At 36.8% G+C, this 21105-nt stretch overlaps 1 protein-coding gene across 1 annotated transcript in view; it reads right to left on the bottom strand.

Annotated features, from left to right (window-relative positions):
• Nucleotides 1–1718: 1718 nt before the first annotated feature.
• LOC311089526 (hydrocephalus-inducing protein homolog) overlaps nt 1719–21105 on the bottom strand; it is a gene marked incomplete at its 5' end in the record, with an annotated part of 145440 nt that continues 126053 nt past the window's right edge. The window contains 17 exons of the mRNA XM_084124251.1: nt 1719–4231; nt 4957–5085; nt 5504–5695; nt 6122–6243; nt 6480–6616; nt 6692–6825; nt 6981–7114; nt 8607–8781; nt 8880–9020; nt 9119–9328; nt 9417–9579; nt 10616–10738; nt 13974–14287; nt 14543–14686; nt 16781–16924; nt 17458–17716; nt 17821–18059. Of these exons, the coding sequence (XP_083980377.1) occupies nt 4097–4231; nt 4957–5085; nt 5504–5695; nt 6122–6243; nt 6480–6616; nt 6692–6825; nt 6981–7114; nt 8607–8781; nt 8880–9020; nt 9119–9328; nt 9417–9579; nt 10616–10738; nt 13974–14287; nt 14543–14686; nt 16781–16924; nt 17458–17716; nt 17821–18059 (2895 nt within the window). The 3' untranslated portion in view covers nt 1719–4096. The remainder of the gene's footprint in view (nt 4232–4956; nt 5086–5503; nt 5696–6121; nt 6244–6479; nt 6617–6691; nt 6826–6980; nt 7115–8606; nt 8782–8879; nt 9021–9118; nt 9329–9416; nt 9580–10615; nt 10739–13973; nt 14288–14542; nt 14687–16780; nt 16925–17457; nt 17717–17820; nt 18060–21105) is intronic.

A 21105-nucleotide genomic window follows, 5' to 3' on the forward strand; every position in this document is an offset into this window, starting at 1 on the left:
GCTCTTCCTTTCTGCTCGCTCTCGTACGTGCACACTTCACAAGTCATCCGCTGCAAAGAAGTCAACATTATGTTTACAGAGGTAAGAACAGTCAAATACATATATTGTTTGAGAAACTAAGTTTGTTTGCTGACTAGCGGTGGTGGCAGAGTGATCTGAAACGTTTAACATGAACGCGCTTGACGTCACATCCGCAGACAGCGCGCGAAAAATCCGACCCGACAGAAAATAGGAAAAATAGGATACAGGCTTATAGGTGCACCCACTGTGAGCTGACAAGGTGTCATGCTCATCAGGAGATGTTTGAGTCATAAATGGTCAAATAAAAAGGCTATTGTTACGTTTATTTTGGGGAAAAAGTTGCATATAGCCTCTTTAACGTTACCTGCACGTGTTATTGCAACTGTGTGCCCTTCATCTAAAATGTATCTAAATTCAAGGTGGTAAGCATGAAACTATGAAACTTATCATTACTATTTTTTATTATTATTAAAGATACCAATATATTTTTGTTTTTATATTAGAGTAAGAAATAATAGTTTGATTTAATGCAAATTTTCAAAGTACTTTACATAAAACTTAACAGCAACATAGTGCAACATGAAAAGAAATTATAAAAAAATATTTTTTCCTTTCCAATTAATAAAAGGTAGTGGCAAACAGTAAAGTCTTTAAACTTGATTTAAAAGAATTAAAATATGCAGCATACATTCAGTTTTCAGTGAATTTGTTTCAGATATATGGTGCATAAAAACTGAATGCTGCTTCTCCATGTTTTGTTTTGACTTTGGGGATATAAAAGTAGCTGGCTACTGTCCCAGATGACCTGAGAGGTCTGCTCTGGATGGTTCATAATGCGTCAGAAGATTAGAAATTTACTTTGGCCTTAAAATGTTAATTTAATAACCAGCTGTAGTATTTTGATATGAATTCTTTGACAGATAGCCAGTGTAAAAACCTCAGAACTGGAGTGATGTAATCCACTTTATTTGATTTAAAGACACTGTTTATTGCAAATTATCCAGCAATCAGTCAACAAAGTACAGAAATTGAATATACAGAACACTTGTCAATGACTACCATTAAATGTCTCGTTACCAACATTCTTCAAAATATATATTTTTTGTGTGTGTTCAACAGAAGAAAGCCATACAGGTTTGGAACCAAGTTAAAGTGAGTAAATGATTACATGATTTTTTATTTTTTTAAGTGAACTACCCCTATAAGTATCTTTTTATGTTCATTAGAGTTATATGAGTAAGTGATAAAGAATGATTTATAGGGATAGTTCACTTTGAAATTAAATTTTGGTATGTTTTAGCTTACCTTAAGGGCATCCAAGATGTAGGTGTCTTTGTTTCTGCAGTAGTTTCAATTTTGATATTTTAGGTCAAACTGTTCTTGTCTGTCAGTCAGTCATATAATGCAGGTCTATATGGTCACTACCTGAAAGAGCACGATTGTTGTCACGATTTGTTATGATTTCTCTTACATTTGAGCGCGCTTTTTGACGTGCCTACATTTGTAATTAAAAAATTTTGGTCAGCAGGAAAAATTGTCTAACGAACAGTTCTGTATAAAAATCCATACTGAAATCGAACCGAAAGCCTCGTACAGAATGGTTCAATACGTGTATCGTTACACCCCTAAAATATATGTATGTGTGTATATATATATATATATATATATATATATATATATATATAATTATTGCATCACCATTATGCAGGCAAAAATTTTCAATTATTGATATTAATTTATTAATAACATTGATATAAATTATATAGTCTCAATCTATATTCCGTTAACTCTATATTGGCCAGCTCTAGTGTGCAACCTAGCAAAAGTGAATGACTGTAATTAGTTAAAAATGATTGTCAACAATGCTTTTCTTGAGCAGTAATTTTTTTCTTTTTCTCATTTGGCAGACGCAGTGATGACCAACTTTCCTTCGGTGACTGAATGGGAAATAAAAAATGCAATTTCTGGTCATTTTAAACAAGCACCAGGGAGAGCAGGGGGTGGTGGTTATGGATATAAAGCTAACAATTAATTCTTAAAAATGTTAGTATCTTAAGTTGTTTTACATATTTTCCAATATTTTATTTGTTCATTTTTATGTTTGAATGTTGTCTAAGTTGTTAATATAATTGTTCTAAATAAATCCTTTATATTCAGTTAGTTTGGATGGATTTTCATTTATGAGAACCTGTTATATTTGAGTGAAAAGAATCCTTGTGCCTCATTTTGTTGTCTATTACATGTATATGTAGTGTAATTGATGACTAGTCTATTCTTGGGCTATGGTTAGATGTCTATTAGATTTTCACTGACAGCCCAAAATCAGCCTTGTTTTAGCCTAGACCCATATTGCCTGTCTATTAGACGTATATATGTAGTCGTTTAATAGCTGTCTAATTGATGACTAGTCTATTCTTGGGCTATGGTTAGACGTCTATTAGACGTATATATGTAGTCATTCAATAGCTGTCTATTCTTGGGCTATGTTTAGACGTCTATTAGATTTTCACTGACAGCCCAAAATCAGCCTTGTTTTAGCCTAGACCCATATTGCCTGTCTATTAGACGTATATATGTAGTCGTTTAATAGCTGTCTAATTGATGACTAGTCTATTCTTGGGCTATGGTTAGACGTCTATTAGACGTATATATGTAGTCATTCAATAGCTGTCTATTCTTGGGCTATGTTTAGACGTCTATTAGATTTTCACTGACAGCCCAAAATTAGCCTCGTTTTAGCCTAGACGTCTGGGCTGTGTTTTGACGGCTATTAAAGGTCTATTAGACGCAAAATTGCTTTCTGGGTTCAATATCTCTGTTTACGTTTCATTAAACTGCTGATATAAAGAGTTTTAAGTCTGGAACCAAGGCAGCCAGCCAGCCAAAAAAAAAAAAACTTTTGAAAACGGCAAAAAAAAAGAAAAAAGATTCAAGACTGTAAACAGAGGACTTCACTGGTAGCTGCTCGATCGCTCTAGCTGTTTGCGGGTTTCCATGGTAATGTCGCTGTTACGCTTACAATTGTGACAGTTTTCCTTTGATGGCTGTGGGTGGGCTGCTGAACCAGAGAACGCAGAGATTAATGTCTGATTAATGTCTGATAATTCCATGTAGCCTGGTTGTCTCTGTGTAGTCTTGCTAATTATGCAGTCTCATATGCCATGTATTTGCCAGGAGATGAAAAATAATTCAAGTGGAAAAACAATATTTGGTGCTGAAGGAGACGGAGCTGAGCTCCGGCAGGGTGTGTTGTGGACCTGACGAGGTCGGAGCTGCGCTCTGGTGCGCTCCTGCCCAATTTAACCTCTGTTGACAACTGCTCTCTCTGGGTCAGCGACAGCGCAAACAGATTTGAATGTTCAGGGGTGAGGTTTTTGTAATTTAGGAATAAGATCGGGTGGGTGTTTGAATCGAAATATTTTAAAGATTAATCGTGCAGCTCTACTGTCTTTACTACTCTCTCTCTCTCTCTGCGTTGATATCTGATGCAAAAGTAGAGTAGTGCGAGGGCTTTTCAGTGCATTCATTACTATTTTAATATGAGGTGAGACGTCGCTATTAAAGGATAAGCTCCCAGCACTTCGCCCACCAGAACCGTTTTCGGAACCGAAACTTAGGAATTTCGCACGGTTCCGGTATTTTTTCAAAAACACTACCGGTTCTGGATAAGAACCGATTCTCGGTTCCCAACCCTAGGTATGAGCGAACTCAATCAAGCTGCCGCCATGTCACCGGAACCCCTAAAGTCATTGTTGAGAAATAAGATTCTTTGGGAGAAATAAATATATAAATATTTAAATCTCATATATAAATGAAGCAATTAATAACATAGCTCAGATAATGTATTTTTGGTAAACTTTATAAAAAATGTAATGTTAATGTTAATTTCAGAGGAAACAAACACAGCAAATAATGAATCAGACTATTTTAATGTTGAGCAAGCAATCTCATTGGCTGCAGGATCAGCAGAGGCCAATCAGCTTGTGCTATGCATTAATAATGTGATTCCTTGCAGACTGCATGTAAAGGACCTATCAGCCTGCACCTTCTAGACTTTCATGACTGAACTGGATTTTTAGGGTAGGATGGACGCCATATCTAGTTCTGAGGAGGAAAACTCCTGAGGCTCTTCTCCTTGTCCTTGGGCCAGCAGCAGGATCTTCTGAGTGCTCTGAGCCACTGTTATCACTAGTCTCTGACTGTACGTCATCTGAAGGGAACACATAAGAAAAGAGGAAGCAATCAAGCTTATAAATAAAAACATACAGCTGGTCTGCATATTGACTGCAGGTAAAACAACAATATATTGGAATTATTCATAACTAAGTCATGATATTACGGCACTCAATAGAGGTGCCTTCATCCTGATTTATGGAATAAAATTCAACATGGTAAACTGATGTGTTAGAAATATGATAATGTTCTTTGTCACTTTAAGTATTTTAAATATAAAATATAAAGTGTATTGGCTAAAATGTAGTTAGATTGAATTGAATTGAAACATTAGAAAGTCCCATTCATCACTATTTATACTACTGTTCAACAGTTTAGGGTTGATATGATTTTTTCATGTTTTTGAAAAATGATCACCAAGGCTGCGTTTATTTGATCAAAAATATTTTTTTTCCCTGTGATTGCCAAGCGAAATTTTCAGACAGCCATTACTCCAGTCTTCAGTGTCACATGATCCTTCAGAAATCATAGAAATTTCTGAAGAACAGCATCAATTTGAAATCATTTGTTACATTCTATCAATATTCTTATAACATTTTGCTTCACTGTAACTTTTGATCAATTTATAGCACCCTTGCTGAATAAATGTATCAATATCTTTACAAAAAAATCTTACTGTTCCCAAAATTTTGACCAGTAGTGTATATGAAAAACTAATAATTGTGTAACCATACAGTATCTAGTGTCTGTGGTTGACTTTACCCCCTCTGCTGGGCTGAATTTGACCTGCATGTTGGTTCTGTCACCAGGATAGAGTGTGCCATCGGAGGGCAATAACTCAAAGACAACATGAGCCTGCCATCCGAGGTGCACTGGGATGTGTTTGTCAATCTAATCACAAAACCAAAACAGAAAACAAAACATCTGGGATAAATTTCCACTTATTTAATCACAACAAAAACTAGATATGTTATCAGAGGAAAAAACATTATAACAACAAATGGTAAGAGCACTGAAGTAAACCTCATAGTGCAGCCTGATCTAAAACTAGAAGCAGCAAACATGCCATAAAGACAAATGAATCTCAGCCCTACGGCCAACATGCTTTAATATCCAGTAGATATCTATAATTCATTACTAAACCAGCTAATAATGATGGAAATGAACCTCAGACTCAACATTAAATCAAAACGGACTCTATTTACTTTTTCAATACATGATCATATTCATTCTGTGAATAAATAGTGCATATTATTCAAAAGAAAAAAAATTACTTTGGCCCTTTGCTTGTAGTGTAAAAGGCTTGTACCTTCTTTGGCCGTTCCTCCTGTCTGATACTCCACTCACAGGGCACTGGCCCATCATTGTACAGCTGGACCGTGATCACCTGGCACTGGCCACACTGGATGGTGTCAAACTGCAGTGTGTCTGTTGACACTGTGAGGGAGGGCATGGTGACCTCTGCACATAAACACACCTGCACTTGGGGTCCCTTAGTCACCTGTCAAACACACAGGATTTAGTGACAGAAAATCAACAAAGGGGCTATAATGTACAATAAACATAGCGGTGTGTACTGTACAAACAATATGCAAACTGTATCAAATTCACTGATAAATTGTAGCTAATTGAATACATTTTTATTACAAATATTTTATATTATCAGCATAATAATGCATGAAAAGTTGAATAAAAATGTAACAAATTTTAAGATGTCACAATTTTGATACCATTTGTTAAATGAAAATTTATATTTCTTATTCATTTTGTCATAACATTTATTTGTATTATCTTTTTCTGCACAAGTCTGTATGAGTGAATGATTATGATGGTGAATGTTTGCAATCTCAAAAGGCATGAAAAGTCAATATTTTATCTTCATCCTGTACTTCTTTGTCTCAGATATTTAATGTTGCTTTCATCAAACCTGTATGGGCATAACTGCATTGATCTTTCCCAGATTGGCCTCACGGGTATCAAACTTCACTTCAAACGTCTCTGTCTCACAGAAGGGCAAATTCTTCACCCTGTGCAATTCTGTACTAAACCCTGTGAGAGAGAAAAAGAATTAATATTAATAAAGCTATAATGAACAATTCTGTTTTAGGCTTTGCCGATAATAACATACTGGAATAATAACAGCTCAATTTTAATCAAGCCACAAGCTTCATGAACAATCTAAACACATCACAAAGATTGACACCTACTCAAACATTTGTTTCGCTGAAATGGATGATGTCCAGAACAATTTTAAACCTATTGAACATTCTGCGGTTTGGACCAACCTGTGCCTGCCAATGAGCTCTTGTCAGCTCTGAAAGATACAGCCACTGGACAAGTGTTGGTTATTTTGACAATGTGGGTCACGATGCTGCCATTGATGACATACCCAAAGTCCAGTGTGTACTCAGGCAAGATTAACCTAAAGAGAAGGTCTATCAGACACACGCATTGATCGCTTGTAAAAAACGAAAGGTTTCTACATGAATAGACTTACTTGCACAGCTTCTTGAGCCAGTTGTTCAGGGACCCAGTTGCTCTTAGATCAGTGACTTGGTGCTGTTTCTGAACAGCCATGGCATTTTCCTTCACAAGGAGTCGTTCTAACTCCATCTGCAGTAGGGCATCATACTACGGCACACGTATAAGGACACTATTTATAGTACCACACACAAATATATACATACAAATGTAATGATGGCTATTCTCACAGGAGTTTAACGGATTACACAAGTAATTTATGGGTAAGCTAGGAAGAGGAATGTCCAATTATCACAGACACTCACAGTGGGAATGTAGTCATCTTCAGGTGGCATCTCCTCCTTTACTGTCACAGGCCTGCTCAACACCCCTTCCCTTAATTTCTCATTCTCCACCGAGTCTTTTGCCTCCTCTAGCAAAGAACCATATATCTCTGCATCTAGCCAGTGAAGAGAAAACACCTTAATAAGGTTTCATAGCCTCTTCCGAAAGCCCTATTCAAATGAGATTTCATTTCAGAACGTGTGTACAACAAATGTATTACTTTGGATGTCTGTAATTTTGTCAATTTGTACAGGATGCACAATGTTTGCAGGAATTTCAAAGATAGGTAATGCAAATGCTGAATTGCTTTCACACATAATAGACCTATTACCAATTTTGTTTAGAGAGTTGTTTCTCCCGCACCCTTTTCCTCAAACTTGGCACTTGCCAGATTGAGGACACTCTAGCACTGTTTTTCAGAGAAACAAGTGTTTGAACAAGCATGTTTCCTAAATCTCTGCAAACAAATCATGGTATTTTTACGATTTAGTACAGTCAATCATTAGCACCTATTATTTAGGCACCTTTAAAGAAAAAGCAACAGTAAAACATTCAAATGGTTTAGTTCAAAATCAAATCATCTTACAAATTGCCATTACAAATTCAACAATGTCTTATTATAGGCCTTATAGTGTGACTTCGGCTAATGTCGAAGTATTGACCTTATGATGTAAAAATATCTCTTGAGCAACAAAGTCTGCTATTTCTTCTCTATTTAGTACAAACTGCCTGTGTTAGTAAAACAAAGAATCCGATCAATAGGTAATCAGAGAGCAACACAGCATTCCTTCCTCAATAATAGTTGCACTATTTGCTCTATATCCACAAGACCTCAGTTCCCACTGAGAGCAAAACTGCTTGTTTCTAAGATAAATAGCATTCTTTCTGGCTGGCTGCATATCAGGCAAGAAAAAGGGTTTGAACAGTTCTAGCGCAGGGGCTGAGCTAGTCCAAGGTCAAGACCATTATGTCAGTCTGCAAGCTGGCATGGTGCGACTGTGTTTGATTAAAGGTTAGGCGAGCCAGGACGCAGGGCTGGCCTCCTTTCAATTGTATTTGATGAGAGTGAAAATTGGACCATATTCAGGAATTTAAAACATCCTGTCAGAAATTTGCAATGTGTCCGACAAATTTGTGATGCTCTGTTGGCCTCAGAATGGCTAATTCATTTATAAGGTTCGATTAATTAGATCATATGAAGACGTGGTGTCTGACTTGACCAATAACATGTTTTGTGTGAACCTTTCCTGAGAGCACACTTGTCCTCAACAAGCCACATAATTTGAGGTTCATAGCACAAAATTAAATACTTTGTGTTAGTTAGACGTTTGTTCAGATCTCAGATTTTTTTTTATGCTTTTCTTAATTTATCTTTCAAGTCTCTTATACTCACCAATGCTGCATTTATTTAATCAAAACACAGAAGAACAAGAAGAACAAAATTTATTTGAAATAGAAACCTTTTGTAAAATTATAAAATTTCTTCATAGTGACTTGTGATCAATTTAATGTATCTTTCCTAAATAAAAGTATTAATTTCCTTTAAAAAGAAAAATCTTACTGACCCCAAACTTTTGTAAAGAAGTGTATGACCGACAGCAACTTACTCAGGTCTCTAGGAAGGTCCAGACACAGTCGAGGGAAAATACCCTCTCCTCTTACAGTAATGACTTCAGTCTCATAAAAGGCCACTTGCAACTGAAAGGTCTTGTGAAAGACTTCTGGAATTCCTGGAAGGTAGTATACACTGAGTCTCATTTCTGCATACGGCTCTAGGTGACCCTTCAGAAGAAACACAACCATGACACATGATGCACTTGGGCCACAAATTTGATAGGAAGAAAAGTAATCAGTGTTTTAAAACATGAAGAACATCTCACCTTGCTGGGAATGATGAGAGGCTGACCAGGTAACAGTTGCTCAAGAAAGACTCCTGATTCTCGAGTTAGAGAAGAGAAATCAAATCCAACTTTCCCTGTGTTCTTCAAAATGAGCTCTGCTTCAGCTACATGGTCAAACAACTATGATTATAGGGGGGAAAAACAGAACAAAACCTTTCATCTATACAGATTGCTGCTGAATTAGTCATATTGCTATTTTGTTGAAAGTGTGAAGTTACCTGTAAACCAAAGTCAATGTCATTTGTGTCCAGTGTATACGAAACAAAAGAAGCCTGACCCTTGAGTGTGATCTCATAGGTGGGCCCTCCTTCCACCTCACACAATGCCAACACATGCGTGCTGATCTCAGAGTGACCAAGAAATGAGAAGGTCACCAGCTTGGTGTCACCAGGCTGTAGTTCCCCATACAGTGAGGAGATATCAAACACCTATGAAATGGATGAGAGCAGCTTCAAAATGTATAATACTTTTAGAGAATATATCAACATTAAGGGACGAACACAAGGTTATACGGACCTCTTTCACACTCACACTTGGATGCCCATTGGCTGTGAGATTGATGGGTTTGCTTTCCAGCTCTGTGCTCACTGGCCGTGTTGAGTAGGTCCTATTCTGCTCTTGTCCACTACCATGATGCAATTCATCCTCTTCCAATTGAGGCATGATTACATCAGTCTCCCTGCAAAAATATAAACAATGACACATTATTAGTGGTTTTCACCAATCATTAGATCTCCATCTCACTAACTTCACATTCTTGTTCTGCCTTAAGGGTCAGGCGGAAACTAAATTGAGTCAAGATGGCCGTTAATTACAGAAAGCATTAAATAATTTAACAGGTGTAATTTATCAGAAGTTAACACAGAAAATCTCAGGCTCTGAAGAAAGGGAAAAGAATAGACTAAGTGCCTCATTCAGAATAAGTGTTGATGGAATCAATGCGTCATAATATTTTGCTTTCAGAAATAAAGCAAATCAAAAATCTTGTAAAAACTATTCAGATGGAAGGCTGTATTGAAGCTGAGCAGGCTGGGACAGTGGGTGTCATTATAAATGGAGTCAGCAGGGGGCGCTGTTAATCAAAAGATGCAACTTCATTTTTTTTAAAAAACCAGGAGGCGATTGCTTAGTACAGATAATGAATAAGCTCCACAGGACCCCTGGAAATTAAAAACACCAGTCATATCTAGAAAAATAAATCCTTCTAAAATCCATCTGAAAATGTACAACTTTTGTGCTTGAATGGTATTTGTTTTAAAATGTGTGCGTGTTCAACAAAATCTCTAGAACCAGGTTGAGGACATTGAGAACAAATGACAGTGCTGAGAGCGTTTCAGATACCAATGTGAAGGGAAGTCTGGTGCAGGTGTTCTCAAAGGCTGAAGTCTCTCAAGAGACATGTGCTGCCAGAAACGCTCGCTACGCTAAACAAACGCACAGATAGCGCCTCACTTTTACCTGCCCTTCTCGATATGAGTGCGTACGTGATGGGTGCTCTTGAGCAATCTAATGATTCTGTAGGAGGCTACGCTTCGTTCTCTCATTATCAACTTGGAGAACCAGTGAGGAGCTGAGGTAATACTCAAAGGTCTGCTAACATGATGAGATTTAGGTAAACATCCCCCTTTATATGTATCCTCATAATTCCTGCTTATTATCAGAGAGGCTTCAGGGAGTTGTCAGCCTCTAGTATCACACAGAAGCTGTTCTCAGACCTGTTTGGGTCCATCTTGCTGTCAGCTTCTCTCTGCTCTAACAGCTCCCTCTGCGCCTCCCCACTCTCTTTTCTTTTTCCCCAAGCGTCTCCTTTAGTCCCCTGGCCTGTCTCGTTAAAAAACCTACCAGAAAAGAAGGAAAAAAGTAATCAGTCTTATATCAGCCGCAGACACCACAAGAAACTGTCCATCAGCAAGAAATCCGCCATGTGCCAGGAGCCCGAATGGATCAACCAAGTGGTCCAATAATAGCGGCTTTGCTCTTGGTTTAATTACTGATAGGCTTTTAATTAGCAGGCTGGACAATGCATGCTAAAAACCCTGCGATAATGATAGGAAAGGTCATAGTCTTATTGGATCATGCACGAGGTGGGAAGCGAATAGTAGTGTGGAAAGTGATTAATCTTCACTGGCTTGCACTGCAGCCCCACGGAGGATATATCGATTAATCCGACGCAGGACATGGCAGCCACTACAACAATTTAAAACTATAAAAACTCAACCCAAAGCTATCAACAGCTGAGATTTAAAATGAAGCGTTGTGTAAACTATTTTATTTTCCAACCAGGAGACCATGAGTATGTGTGTAAAGCTGGAAGTGTGTTAAAGGGTAACTCTCGCCAAAATGCAACCTAAGGTCTTTTTGTTAATCTACCCGAGGCAAACTTTCATTTAAAAGCATAATTAGAATGGAAACGCCACTTTTAAGTTTGACCGTATTTTCGCTTTCGGTCTTTTGAATGGGAGTAAATAGGGCACTTCTATGATAGCATCAAAAATCGCTATTTTTAAAACACTAAGAAGGCTCGACACAACATGAAACATTGCTCGAAGTATCACCAGGGGCTCTACACATGAACTCGAGCATTGAGAACATTGTTTGTGTACACAGAGTTTACTAAAAAGAAAGATTTTGAACAACTCAATGTAGCTGTTGTTGTTGCTGTCCGCCGGCATTTTGATAGTCAAAAATAGTCGATATATAATAGCCCCTGGTGATACTTCGAGCAAAGTTTCATGTTGTGTCGAGCCTTCTTAGTGTTTTAAAAATAGCGATTTTTGATGCTATCATAGAAGTGCCCCAAGCACTCCCATTCAAAAGGCAATTTGACCGAAAACGAAAATACGGTCAAACTTAAAAGTGGCGTTTCCATTCTAATTATGCTTTTAAACGAAAGTTCGCCTCAGGTAGATTAACAAAAAGACCCTAGGTTGCATTTTGGCAAGAGTTACCCTTTAAATATACGGACCTATAAGACGAGATGAAAAACGCACATTGTTGCGATAATTAAATGTTAATTAAAACATGCTGTCAAATATAACAAAAATACAATGAGCATTTTTTTTTACCGCAAGATATTAACAATTCACTACTATGTTTTTTATTATTGGCTTATTTCAAATAATATAATCATACAATGACACAACAATGTCAAGAATTGTCCTGCTTGTACAGCTGAATCTGAACAGTGAAGGATAACTGGTAAATTGAATTAATTCGACCTAACACATCCTATATATTTGAGATTAATCAGATAAATACTGTATATACAACATAAATATATAATATTACAACCGTATCTGTACAAAATAACGGATAATGCACAAGTCATCCAAACCGTTTTACATTTTGGAGAATTGGTGGATAATTTGTGTGAATTTGTAGCTCATTCATTTGTTTTCGAGTGATCTGCTTATGCCCCACTGATTGCTAGGTTTAGGGGAGGACCTTCATTACTTTTCTAAAAAAATCATATATTTCCATACGAATCACATCGTAAAAATTCATAGGAAATCATCACCTTGTAAAATAGTTCATGAGATCAGGTTGGCTAGTCAGAATGTACAGTAAGTCTCTTCACAACAACACACTGATAATGAATTACTAAAAAACATTCACAAATTTTTTTAAAAATTGTAATCTCAATGTTATTTTAGAACATCAGGTTTTACATCAAAAATGTTTTTTAACATGTTTGTGCTAAATGTTAATAAATGTTTAATATATAAACTGTCTGAATAATTGGTTTAGCGCTTTTTAATGACTTAATTTTTCAATGACTAAAATTAAATGGTATTTTAGTCAGAGTAAATTGGATTAAAATTACATCTATAATTACAGAATATGACTTCATTAAAAGACAAAAACTATGACTATAACCACTAACCACATTTTTAATATTTAAATATTTTCATTTTAATTTAAATTAAACACTGGTTCGACTCTAAAGACTAACTCAGTTTCTACAATGGTTCCACTATAGGGCACTGAATGCTCTGTTTTAAAACACAGAGATCAAATGTTTGACAGCTATTCTAAGTTGCCCCATTTGAACACCTCAGAGACTGTAAATGCTGATGACCCATTATTTAATCACATGCTTCTCCACTATTCACTCCTATCAGCAAAGTGTGAGCTGTCAGCTGCATCAGTCTGTCATACAACCCGTTTATTCAGTTATAGCAAGTTATTGCATTTCCTCTCAGGGCTTGGAAGGCTTCAGTGGACATCTGTCTGTCTTTAACATCTGAGTGCTGAAATAAAGCATCGATTGCTTAATCTTTAGGGGCTTTTCGTTTAATTCCCTCCAATTTATTTATTTATTTTATGTTGTTGTTTTTTTGTCAACAGAAAATCAATACTCCTTGAACATTTATCTCAAGAATTCGCTTATGCAGCCTCTGAACTGCTAAATATCAGCTTAAGCCCATGCAGTCTATCCCTGTTTCTGCAGTGGACTACATTAAAATGCACTGGCTTGGAATTAAAGCACAGCACAGCCAAATTCATTCTTTGGAGAGGTGTCCCTGTGCTCCTAACCATTTTAGTTAATGCCAAAGGACTACAAATCACATTTTATATACACAAACTGTACTTCAAACATTCTTCAAAATATCCTCTCTTGTGGTTCATGAGGGAGAGTAAAAAATGGCAGATATTTCAATTTTGGGTAAACTATCCCTTTAAAGGTGTTCGTTGGGTGACGTCACTTCTTGTTGACGTTTGAAGTATTGTCAAACAAAACGGAGGCTAGCTAGACCCTCCCTCCTCATCCGCACACTAACCCCCCAAACCCCACCCCCATATCCTTCTTGTCGGTTATTGGCTGGAACAATTTGTTATGTTTCGTGGTGTGGGTTAGCCCAGTTTGTTTTTGTAGCCGTTTGTGGAGCCTGGGCTGTCTACAGAGACCGCGTTTTTTTTACAGTGTGTTCAGGGGACAGGCAGCTAGCGGATAGTGAGGAGATGTTTGCTGTATGTGACAAAAAAATGTTGGCCTAAAAAACGTGTGACATCGCTTAGAGCACCTTTAAGTTTAGATTTATTATTTGACACTCATGTTTGTGTTGTTCCTACCCAATATGGCATTGCTTTCGGTCTACCAGGAAGGCCCAACGGTAGGAAACACAGAGTGGGCTGCAGTTGGTCATGGTGAGCTTGAGACGGGATTTTGTGTTGTTGAGAATGCAGCCAAAGTCCAATGTGGTGCTGGAGAACTTGAGATTAGGGAAGTGAACCTCACCCCTCAGCACCACCTGATCCTGCTGAGGGTGGCCATGGTAGCAGAACTCCAGCACGTCCTCAACCACACGGGTGAGACGGTCCTGTCGATACTTGGGGTTGAAACACACCCATAGCTCTTTCTGAGCTCCGACTGCCAGCACCAGACTCTACAGAAAGAGAAGAACTATTAGACTCCGCCTGAAAGACCAAAACTTCAGATGCACGGGTCAAGTAATGGAAAGCATTAAAATCTTACCTGCACACTTGCATGCATAGATGTGCAACAACAGGATAAAATAAAATAAATGGCATTTTAAGGTTTTTATTTTGCTTTTGGAAGCAATAATTAATGACTCCCACTACAATGCAGTCACACTTGCCATTACTGGTAAACAAACAGCAACTATACTTAACCTGTTTACCTTTGAGGTTGTAAACAGTTCATCCCCGTCATAATCACACAATCCAAAGGGCTCACGCAGGGTCAGTTCCATAGAGAGGTTCAAGGAGGACACACTCTTTAGAACCAGCCTCTGATACAGCAGAGCCAGAGACACATCTGGAGCCTGTGAGTCAGTAAATTTTTTTTTTAAAGAATTAATACATTTACTCAGCATGGACACATTTATCAAATATGACAGTTAAGATATTTATAATGTTACAAAGGATTTATACTTCAAATAAATTCTGTTCTTTTTATATTAAGCTGCACAACTGTTTTCAACATTGATAATAAGAAATGTTTCTTGAGCACCAAATCAGCATATTAATGATTTCTGAAGAATCATGTGACGCTGAAGACTGAAGTAATGGCTGCTGAAAATTCAGCTTTGAATATTTTCAGGAATAAATTTTGAATTGTAACATTTCACAATATTACTGTATTTACTGTATTTTATAATCAAATGAATGCAGCCTTGGTGTGCATAAGAGATTTTTTCAAAAACATTTATATCTTACCAAATATCTTACCAACCACAAACTTTTAAATGGTACTTTATATTTAAAATGGCAATACACAAAATCTACTGTGACCATACAAAGTACAAACTTGCACAGGGACTGAGACGGAATATTTCTAAAACTTTAGTAATATGTGGTGAGGATGTGATATTGAGACCAGTTGTTATTATTAATGCTATTAGACAAAATCTAACTTGCAAGGACAGACATCAGTTATTTTTGCATGTTATTGCCAATACTTAAAAGGCAAAATTCAATCTTTTATTGCAGTCTGAGTTTCCCCTCATCATCCACTTTCCTCTCATCTCTCTCCCTCTCTTTCTCCCCCATTCCCTCACTCTCTTTTATTGCTTTATTCCTCCAAGCTCTACTAAGGGAGCATTCAGTAAATCTACCAGCACGGGCTGTCAAAACACAGACGAATGGGACAGCATCAGATAAAAAGAATGCCACAGAAATAAATTTGCATTTTTAGTTCTAAGATACAGACTTACAAGGTGCCTGAAAACAGCTGTCAGAAGATGTGTGTGAAGAAGTTTATGAAAATATGTATAGCTGCAGCAAAAATGTGAGAGAACAGGAATCTGACAAGGCGGGTGGTGTTGTGTGTGCAAATGTGTGTGTGTTGAAAGAGAGATAATAAAAGTGAAATAAGGCAGACAGAAAATCATTTTCATTATAATGATGGTTCCTCCTGAGCTCACTGTGCTTATTCTACAGCTTTTTTTAAAAACAGAAGAGGACCAGAGATGCCAGGGCATCAGTGCTGAGCTGTGAGCTGGGGTTCAAATTAATTTGCCATCTCAGCTCACTTACAATCGAAAGAGAAATAAATTTAGACGGCTCATTTGAATGAGTTGGACATAACAGCTGCATGGTTTTTACTGTCAATACTTGAGGCGGCAATCTATTTTCGATTTCAATAGACCATAACATTTGTCCATGCCTCAATCTTGTATTTATGCAGTCAAGTGACTTACAAATGGATTAAAGGGATAGTTCACCCAAAAATCATCATTCTATTATCATTTACTCACACTAATGTCAGTCCAGAACACAAAAGAAGATACTGTGAAGAATTTTGGAAACGGTTTAGGTTCTACTGTATGAAAAATAAAATAAGAATATCTTCTTTTATGTTCCCCTGAAAAAAAAAAGTCACACAGGTCTAGAACGACATGAGGGTGAATAAATTATGACAGTATTTTCATTTATGGGTGAAAAATGAAAATATTTCTTAATATTAAATATCCCTTTAATATTATGAAATGGGTTAATGTGGTTGCGGTTTTGCAAGGATGAGGAAATGAGAGCCAAACTCATTTAATATAAAAGTTTAAACCTTTACAACTCACCTGTATTAAACATGAAAATGCGACAAAATAACACTAGAAGTATGCATTTATGACACCAGATAATGCATTAACTTTGGCACCCCTCAAAAAATAACAAAAAAATAACAAAATTGAAAACAAAGCAGAAATAACAACTAAATTAAAAATTCTAAACTGTAAGTGTTGGATAAGTCACTCTAAAAAGTAATGAATTACTAGTAACTAATTACATCTTCAACAGTGTAATTCGTTTACTGTACTAATTACTCTCTCTAATCAAATTACAGTAATTAATAACTTGGTGGTGAATTACGCCCAACACTGACTATCGTAGCCCTTGATGGTAGAGAGATTTTTGCGAACCTTTTCCACATAGAAGCTGATTTGTTTGGAGGAGATGTCTACTGCTGGGGAGACGAATTTGCATGTGACGTCTGTAGTAATGATGCACTCTTTCCCATACTGACGCCCGACAACAGCATAGCATACAAGTTTTTCCGTAACCACCTGCAATTCATAAACACACATTTAAAAAACACATTCATACATATAACTTTTTGTATTCTCAATTTATGAATGGATGTGAATCATCTTTGAAAGTTAAATTTTTAAGAAACCCAGCTCAGCCTTGCACTAAAACTAAAAGCCTTGCACGTTCTCTATGATGCTTGAGAGCCGGCACACCGACTGATGGCTATGCAATGCAGCAGCCCAGCGTGGGACGCAGCAGGGCAGGCCTATATTCACTTCTCACATTCTCTCATCTCTAATTTACCATTAAATCAATAAGGACTCAAGGAGGCATGCATCTCTGTAATGCTCTAGAGAGGAAGTCAATGCACAGCTCCATGCGTCTCCACTAAAAGAGGATTAAGTGTGGCTTTCAGGACCTTCATCACAATAATATTCAAATTTTAGAAGGTTGTGTTGGAACCGCTGTTGGCCAACATATTTGAAATTGTTGCAAGGAATGTAGTCTAGTAATCAGTTAGAGACGATTAATTGCTGACGCACATAAGAAAAAGTTCTGATATCGGTACCTTGGGGACGTCAGAGGAGCACTCTAGCAGCATGTCAGCCGAGTGGCCAGGAGGAAGTAATAAACGTGCAGGTGATAAGCTGAAGACAGGGCCTCCTTGATCTGAAGTTTGAAGGCTCTTGCTTTTTTTGTTCCTAGACTTGTTAGGTGACAGAATGTCTCTGTTGTGAAACTGTGGAAACCCCTCTGTGGTCCATAATAGTCGGTGAGTGCGACGTCCTCGATTAATAATTTTAAAGGCATACCAACATGGGCCGGAACTAGAAGACCAGAAGATTTAATAATTTAATTGAACATGAAGTTTTGTGAATAGCGGACTATTGTAAATGGCAGAATTCAAAGACAGACATTGGCGTTATTTTACCTGAAGTGGGTTCCCAAATCCAGGCTAGGAGCCAATGGACGGTCAGTGACTATGGTGGTGCCCTTTCCTTTGGCCGACACAGGAATGTTAAAATTTTGGCTGTCCGGGATTTCCAGAAACAGTTCATCCTGGAAGGGCATGGTGTCGTTCAGATGGGCTATCAACTTCAATTCCAGACTTTCCTTTGGAGGAATTTCCCCTTCACTGTGATCCACACGCCAGTGAGACCTGTTCCTCACCTATAAACATTCACATACACATTATAGCACAAAATCACTAATTCCATTGTGTAGTTTTAAACATATGATAGCCAAAAAGGATAATAACATTCTAATATTTCCATACATATAATGTTTAAACGACATATTAATCACAATGCTCTCACCCATTTAAATCTTGCTATATATATAAAATACACTACCGTCCAAAAGTTTGGGGCTAGTAATATTTTCATATATTCTGTTTGAATATTAAAAATGTAATTTATTCCTTTGATGGCAAAGTTGAATTTCAGCACCGTTACTCCAGTCTTCAGTGTCACATGATCCTATCAAAATCAAGAAACATTTCTTATTATTATCAATGTTGAAAAGCTGTGCTGCTTAATATTTTTGTGGAAACAATACATTTTTTTTGTGGAATTCGTCAGTTCAGAAGAACAGCATTTATTTGAAACAGATTTTTTTTTTTTTTTTTTTGTACAATGTAAAAGTATACACTGCCACTTTCGATATTTTCTTTTCTTTGTTTATCAAGAATTACTTTATTTCCAAAAATAAATCTTATCCCAAATTTTTGAACAGTAGTGTAAATTATTTTGCAACTTTGGTCTTACTGAGCAACTAAGCAAATTTTAAGTATACTCTTCTATCAGTTACAAATGTGACCAAGAATAACCACTTACTTTCACTAACTTTTCTAAAGTGTTTATTTGACTGGCCAATCCAATGAGTAAAATACAAATGCTCACCTAGCTAGGAATACTTTGGGATCAAATGGGTTAATATACAGTAGTGACAACCTAAAGCATCCTTCATACATCAACTTCATACATCAACATCAACATACAATATACTGTATAGTCCAAGTCACATGAAGAAAAAAAAATCACAAGCAAAAAACAACGGTAAACTCCCTTATGTGTGTGGACTGATTCTTCTGTCTTATGTAATGTCCAGGGGAAATGATCCCACAGTGGATACGTTTTCTAGTGCGTAATGAGAAATATTAATGATCATTCCCTCCCGGTTGGCTGACGGGAGTAGAAAAGACTGGCGATAGTATAAAGGAATTGGAATTATATATCCGTTTTATAATGAGTACTGAATGGCTGATAGAAGAACACTGTTTGTGCTTTAACTGACCCAAGAGTCTGAAATCTGGCTAATACTTCCACTGCGTCGGAAATCGAATTCTATGCAAATATACAGTACGGCAAAAGAGTAGTATGTTCGAATACATAGTAACTATTCGAAAAACAGTAGGTGAAAAGTACCCATATAACCTACTACTTCCACCAAGATTCAGGAGTGTGCATTCAATCAATCCCATGACGCCACAGGAGAGGATTTATGAATGGCAATTTTCAATGGCATGGTGGATGTAGTACATCAATATGTATAGTACATAAACAAACTTTTTTAACAGTCGTGAGGTAAATTCTAATTCCAATGTACTGTAGTACCTTCTCAGACAATATGCTTATACAACGGGGTATTGGGATGTAGGATATGCATAAGCAGTTTTTTCCTCTTTCAAACCCCATATGTTAAGCGCCTCCTCTCTGTCCTACTTTTTCTCCCTACTTTCATTATTTCCTTATAACGAGAAATAAACCAATGTGAAAAAAGTGCAAGCTTGTCTTTGCATGCAAAAGTGCAACCCACCAGCTGCTTAATTTGTACCACTGCTTTCCATAACTGTTGGCGGAGGATTAAAATCAATTTTCATAATGCGGCCAAATGATTGATGTCCTGCACATTAACTTTTAATTGGGATTTTAGACGAGACACTACAGGTGAATAGGGTAAAAAATTTAAATAACATATATCACCATGAAACTTCCTCAGTTGATTACTTACACAAGTATACAAAAAAAAAATTATTACAAGTTTTTGAAACATGTATGTTTAATTATGCAAATTTGGCATTATCTCATTAAATGTGTGATTTTGCATATATTTTCGGTAGATAGATCTGAATATATGATAAAGCCAGGTGCAAAATTCTTTTTTCATTTTGTTTACACACAAGATGAAAAAAAAAAATTCAGAAGGATTTCAGGATATGCTTTCATTACCTAGGAAATCAAAATGTATTGTCCATAGCCTTAAAAAAAATCAATTTTCTGCATATTTTTTTGAATAAAATGTCAAATAAATCAGGCCAGGAATGATTTATTAACAAATCCCTGTGAAAATATCTTCAAAATACTGCTAAGTGTATAACTGGAAAGTTTGGTGTACATAGGTGCTACATAGACTGAGATGTTTGTACTGGAGAATGACAAAAAACTCATTTTGAGAAAACGGCATTTAAAGATTTAATAGCTCTAAATGAGACTTTGTCATTAGCTTTAAATCCCCCTTTGGACATTCACAATTGGTTACTGATAGAAAGGAAATGCCCATATTTGGGTTATATAGCGTTGTGCAGGAGACTCAGAGCTTTACAACGATACCGGTCATAACAGACTTCAGTAAACAGACGGGAACTCGGCATGTCGCGTTGGAATGCTAACTTCTTGGTAAATTCGGGAGAAACTTACCGCCGCAAGTATGTACAAAATGTAATAAAATAAACATCTTAATGTATATTTTCAACGATTTCTTTATAGCAGCTTGATAGAACATATATTGAAGGAGTAAACTAACCCAAAATCTCAAAACTGACCACTGCATGAAAAACTGATGTTTTTGCCTGCCGTGTCTCGCCTTAAGAGTGTGGCTCATCCTGATGGCTGAGTATAGCTTTTGGCACATTTATCACCATTATGCTCTCCTTTTACAGTCTTCATAGGGAAAAACTAAGTGAGCAGACTGTAGAGAAGAAATTGAAGGATAAGTATTTCCCATTTGAGTGTGCACAATCTAAGACATTAAGATCATCAGAATGTACATTATCCCACTTAATACATGGCTGCAATTCAGTAGTCATTAGATAGATTTTTTTTTTTTTTGACTTGGTCACAACTGTCCAATCAGAATCAAGTATTACAGAAAATCGTCCAAACACCTCATGAGTGAATTGGTAGCTGACTTTTTCATAACTAACTCCTCAAACTAT

This window comes from Abramis brama (assembly GCF_963993115.1).
Source record: "Abramis brama genome assembly, chromosome: 9".
NCBI classification, from domain to species: Eukaryota; Metazoa; Chordata; class Actinopteri; order Cypriniformes; family Leuciscidae; genus Abramis; species Abramis brama.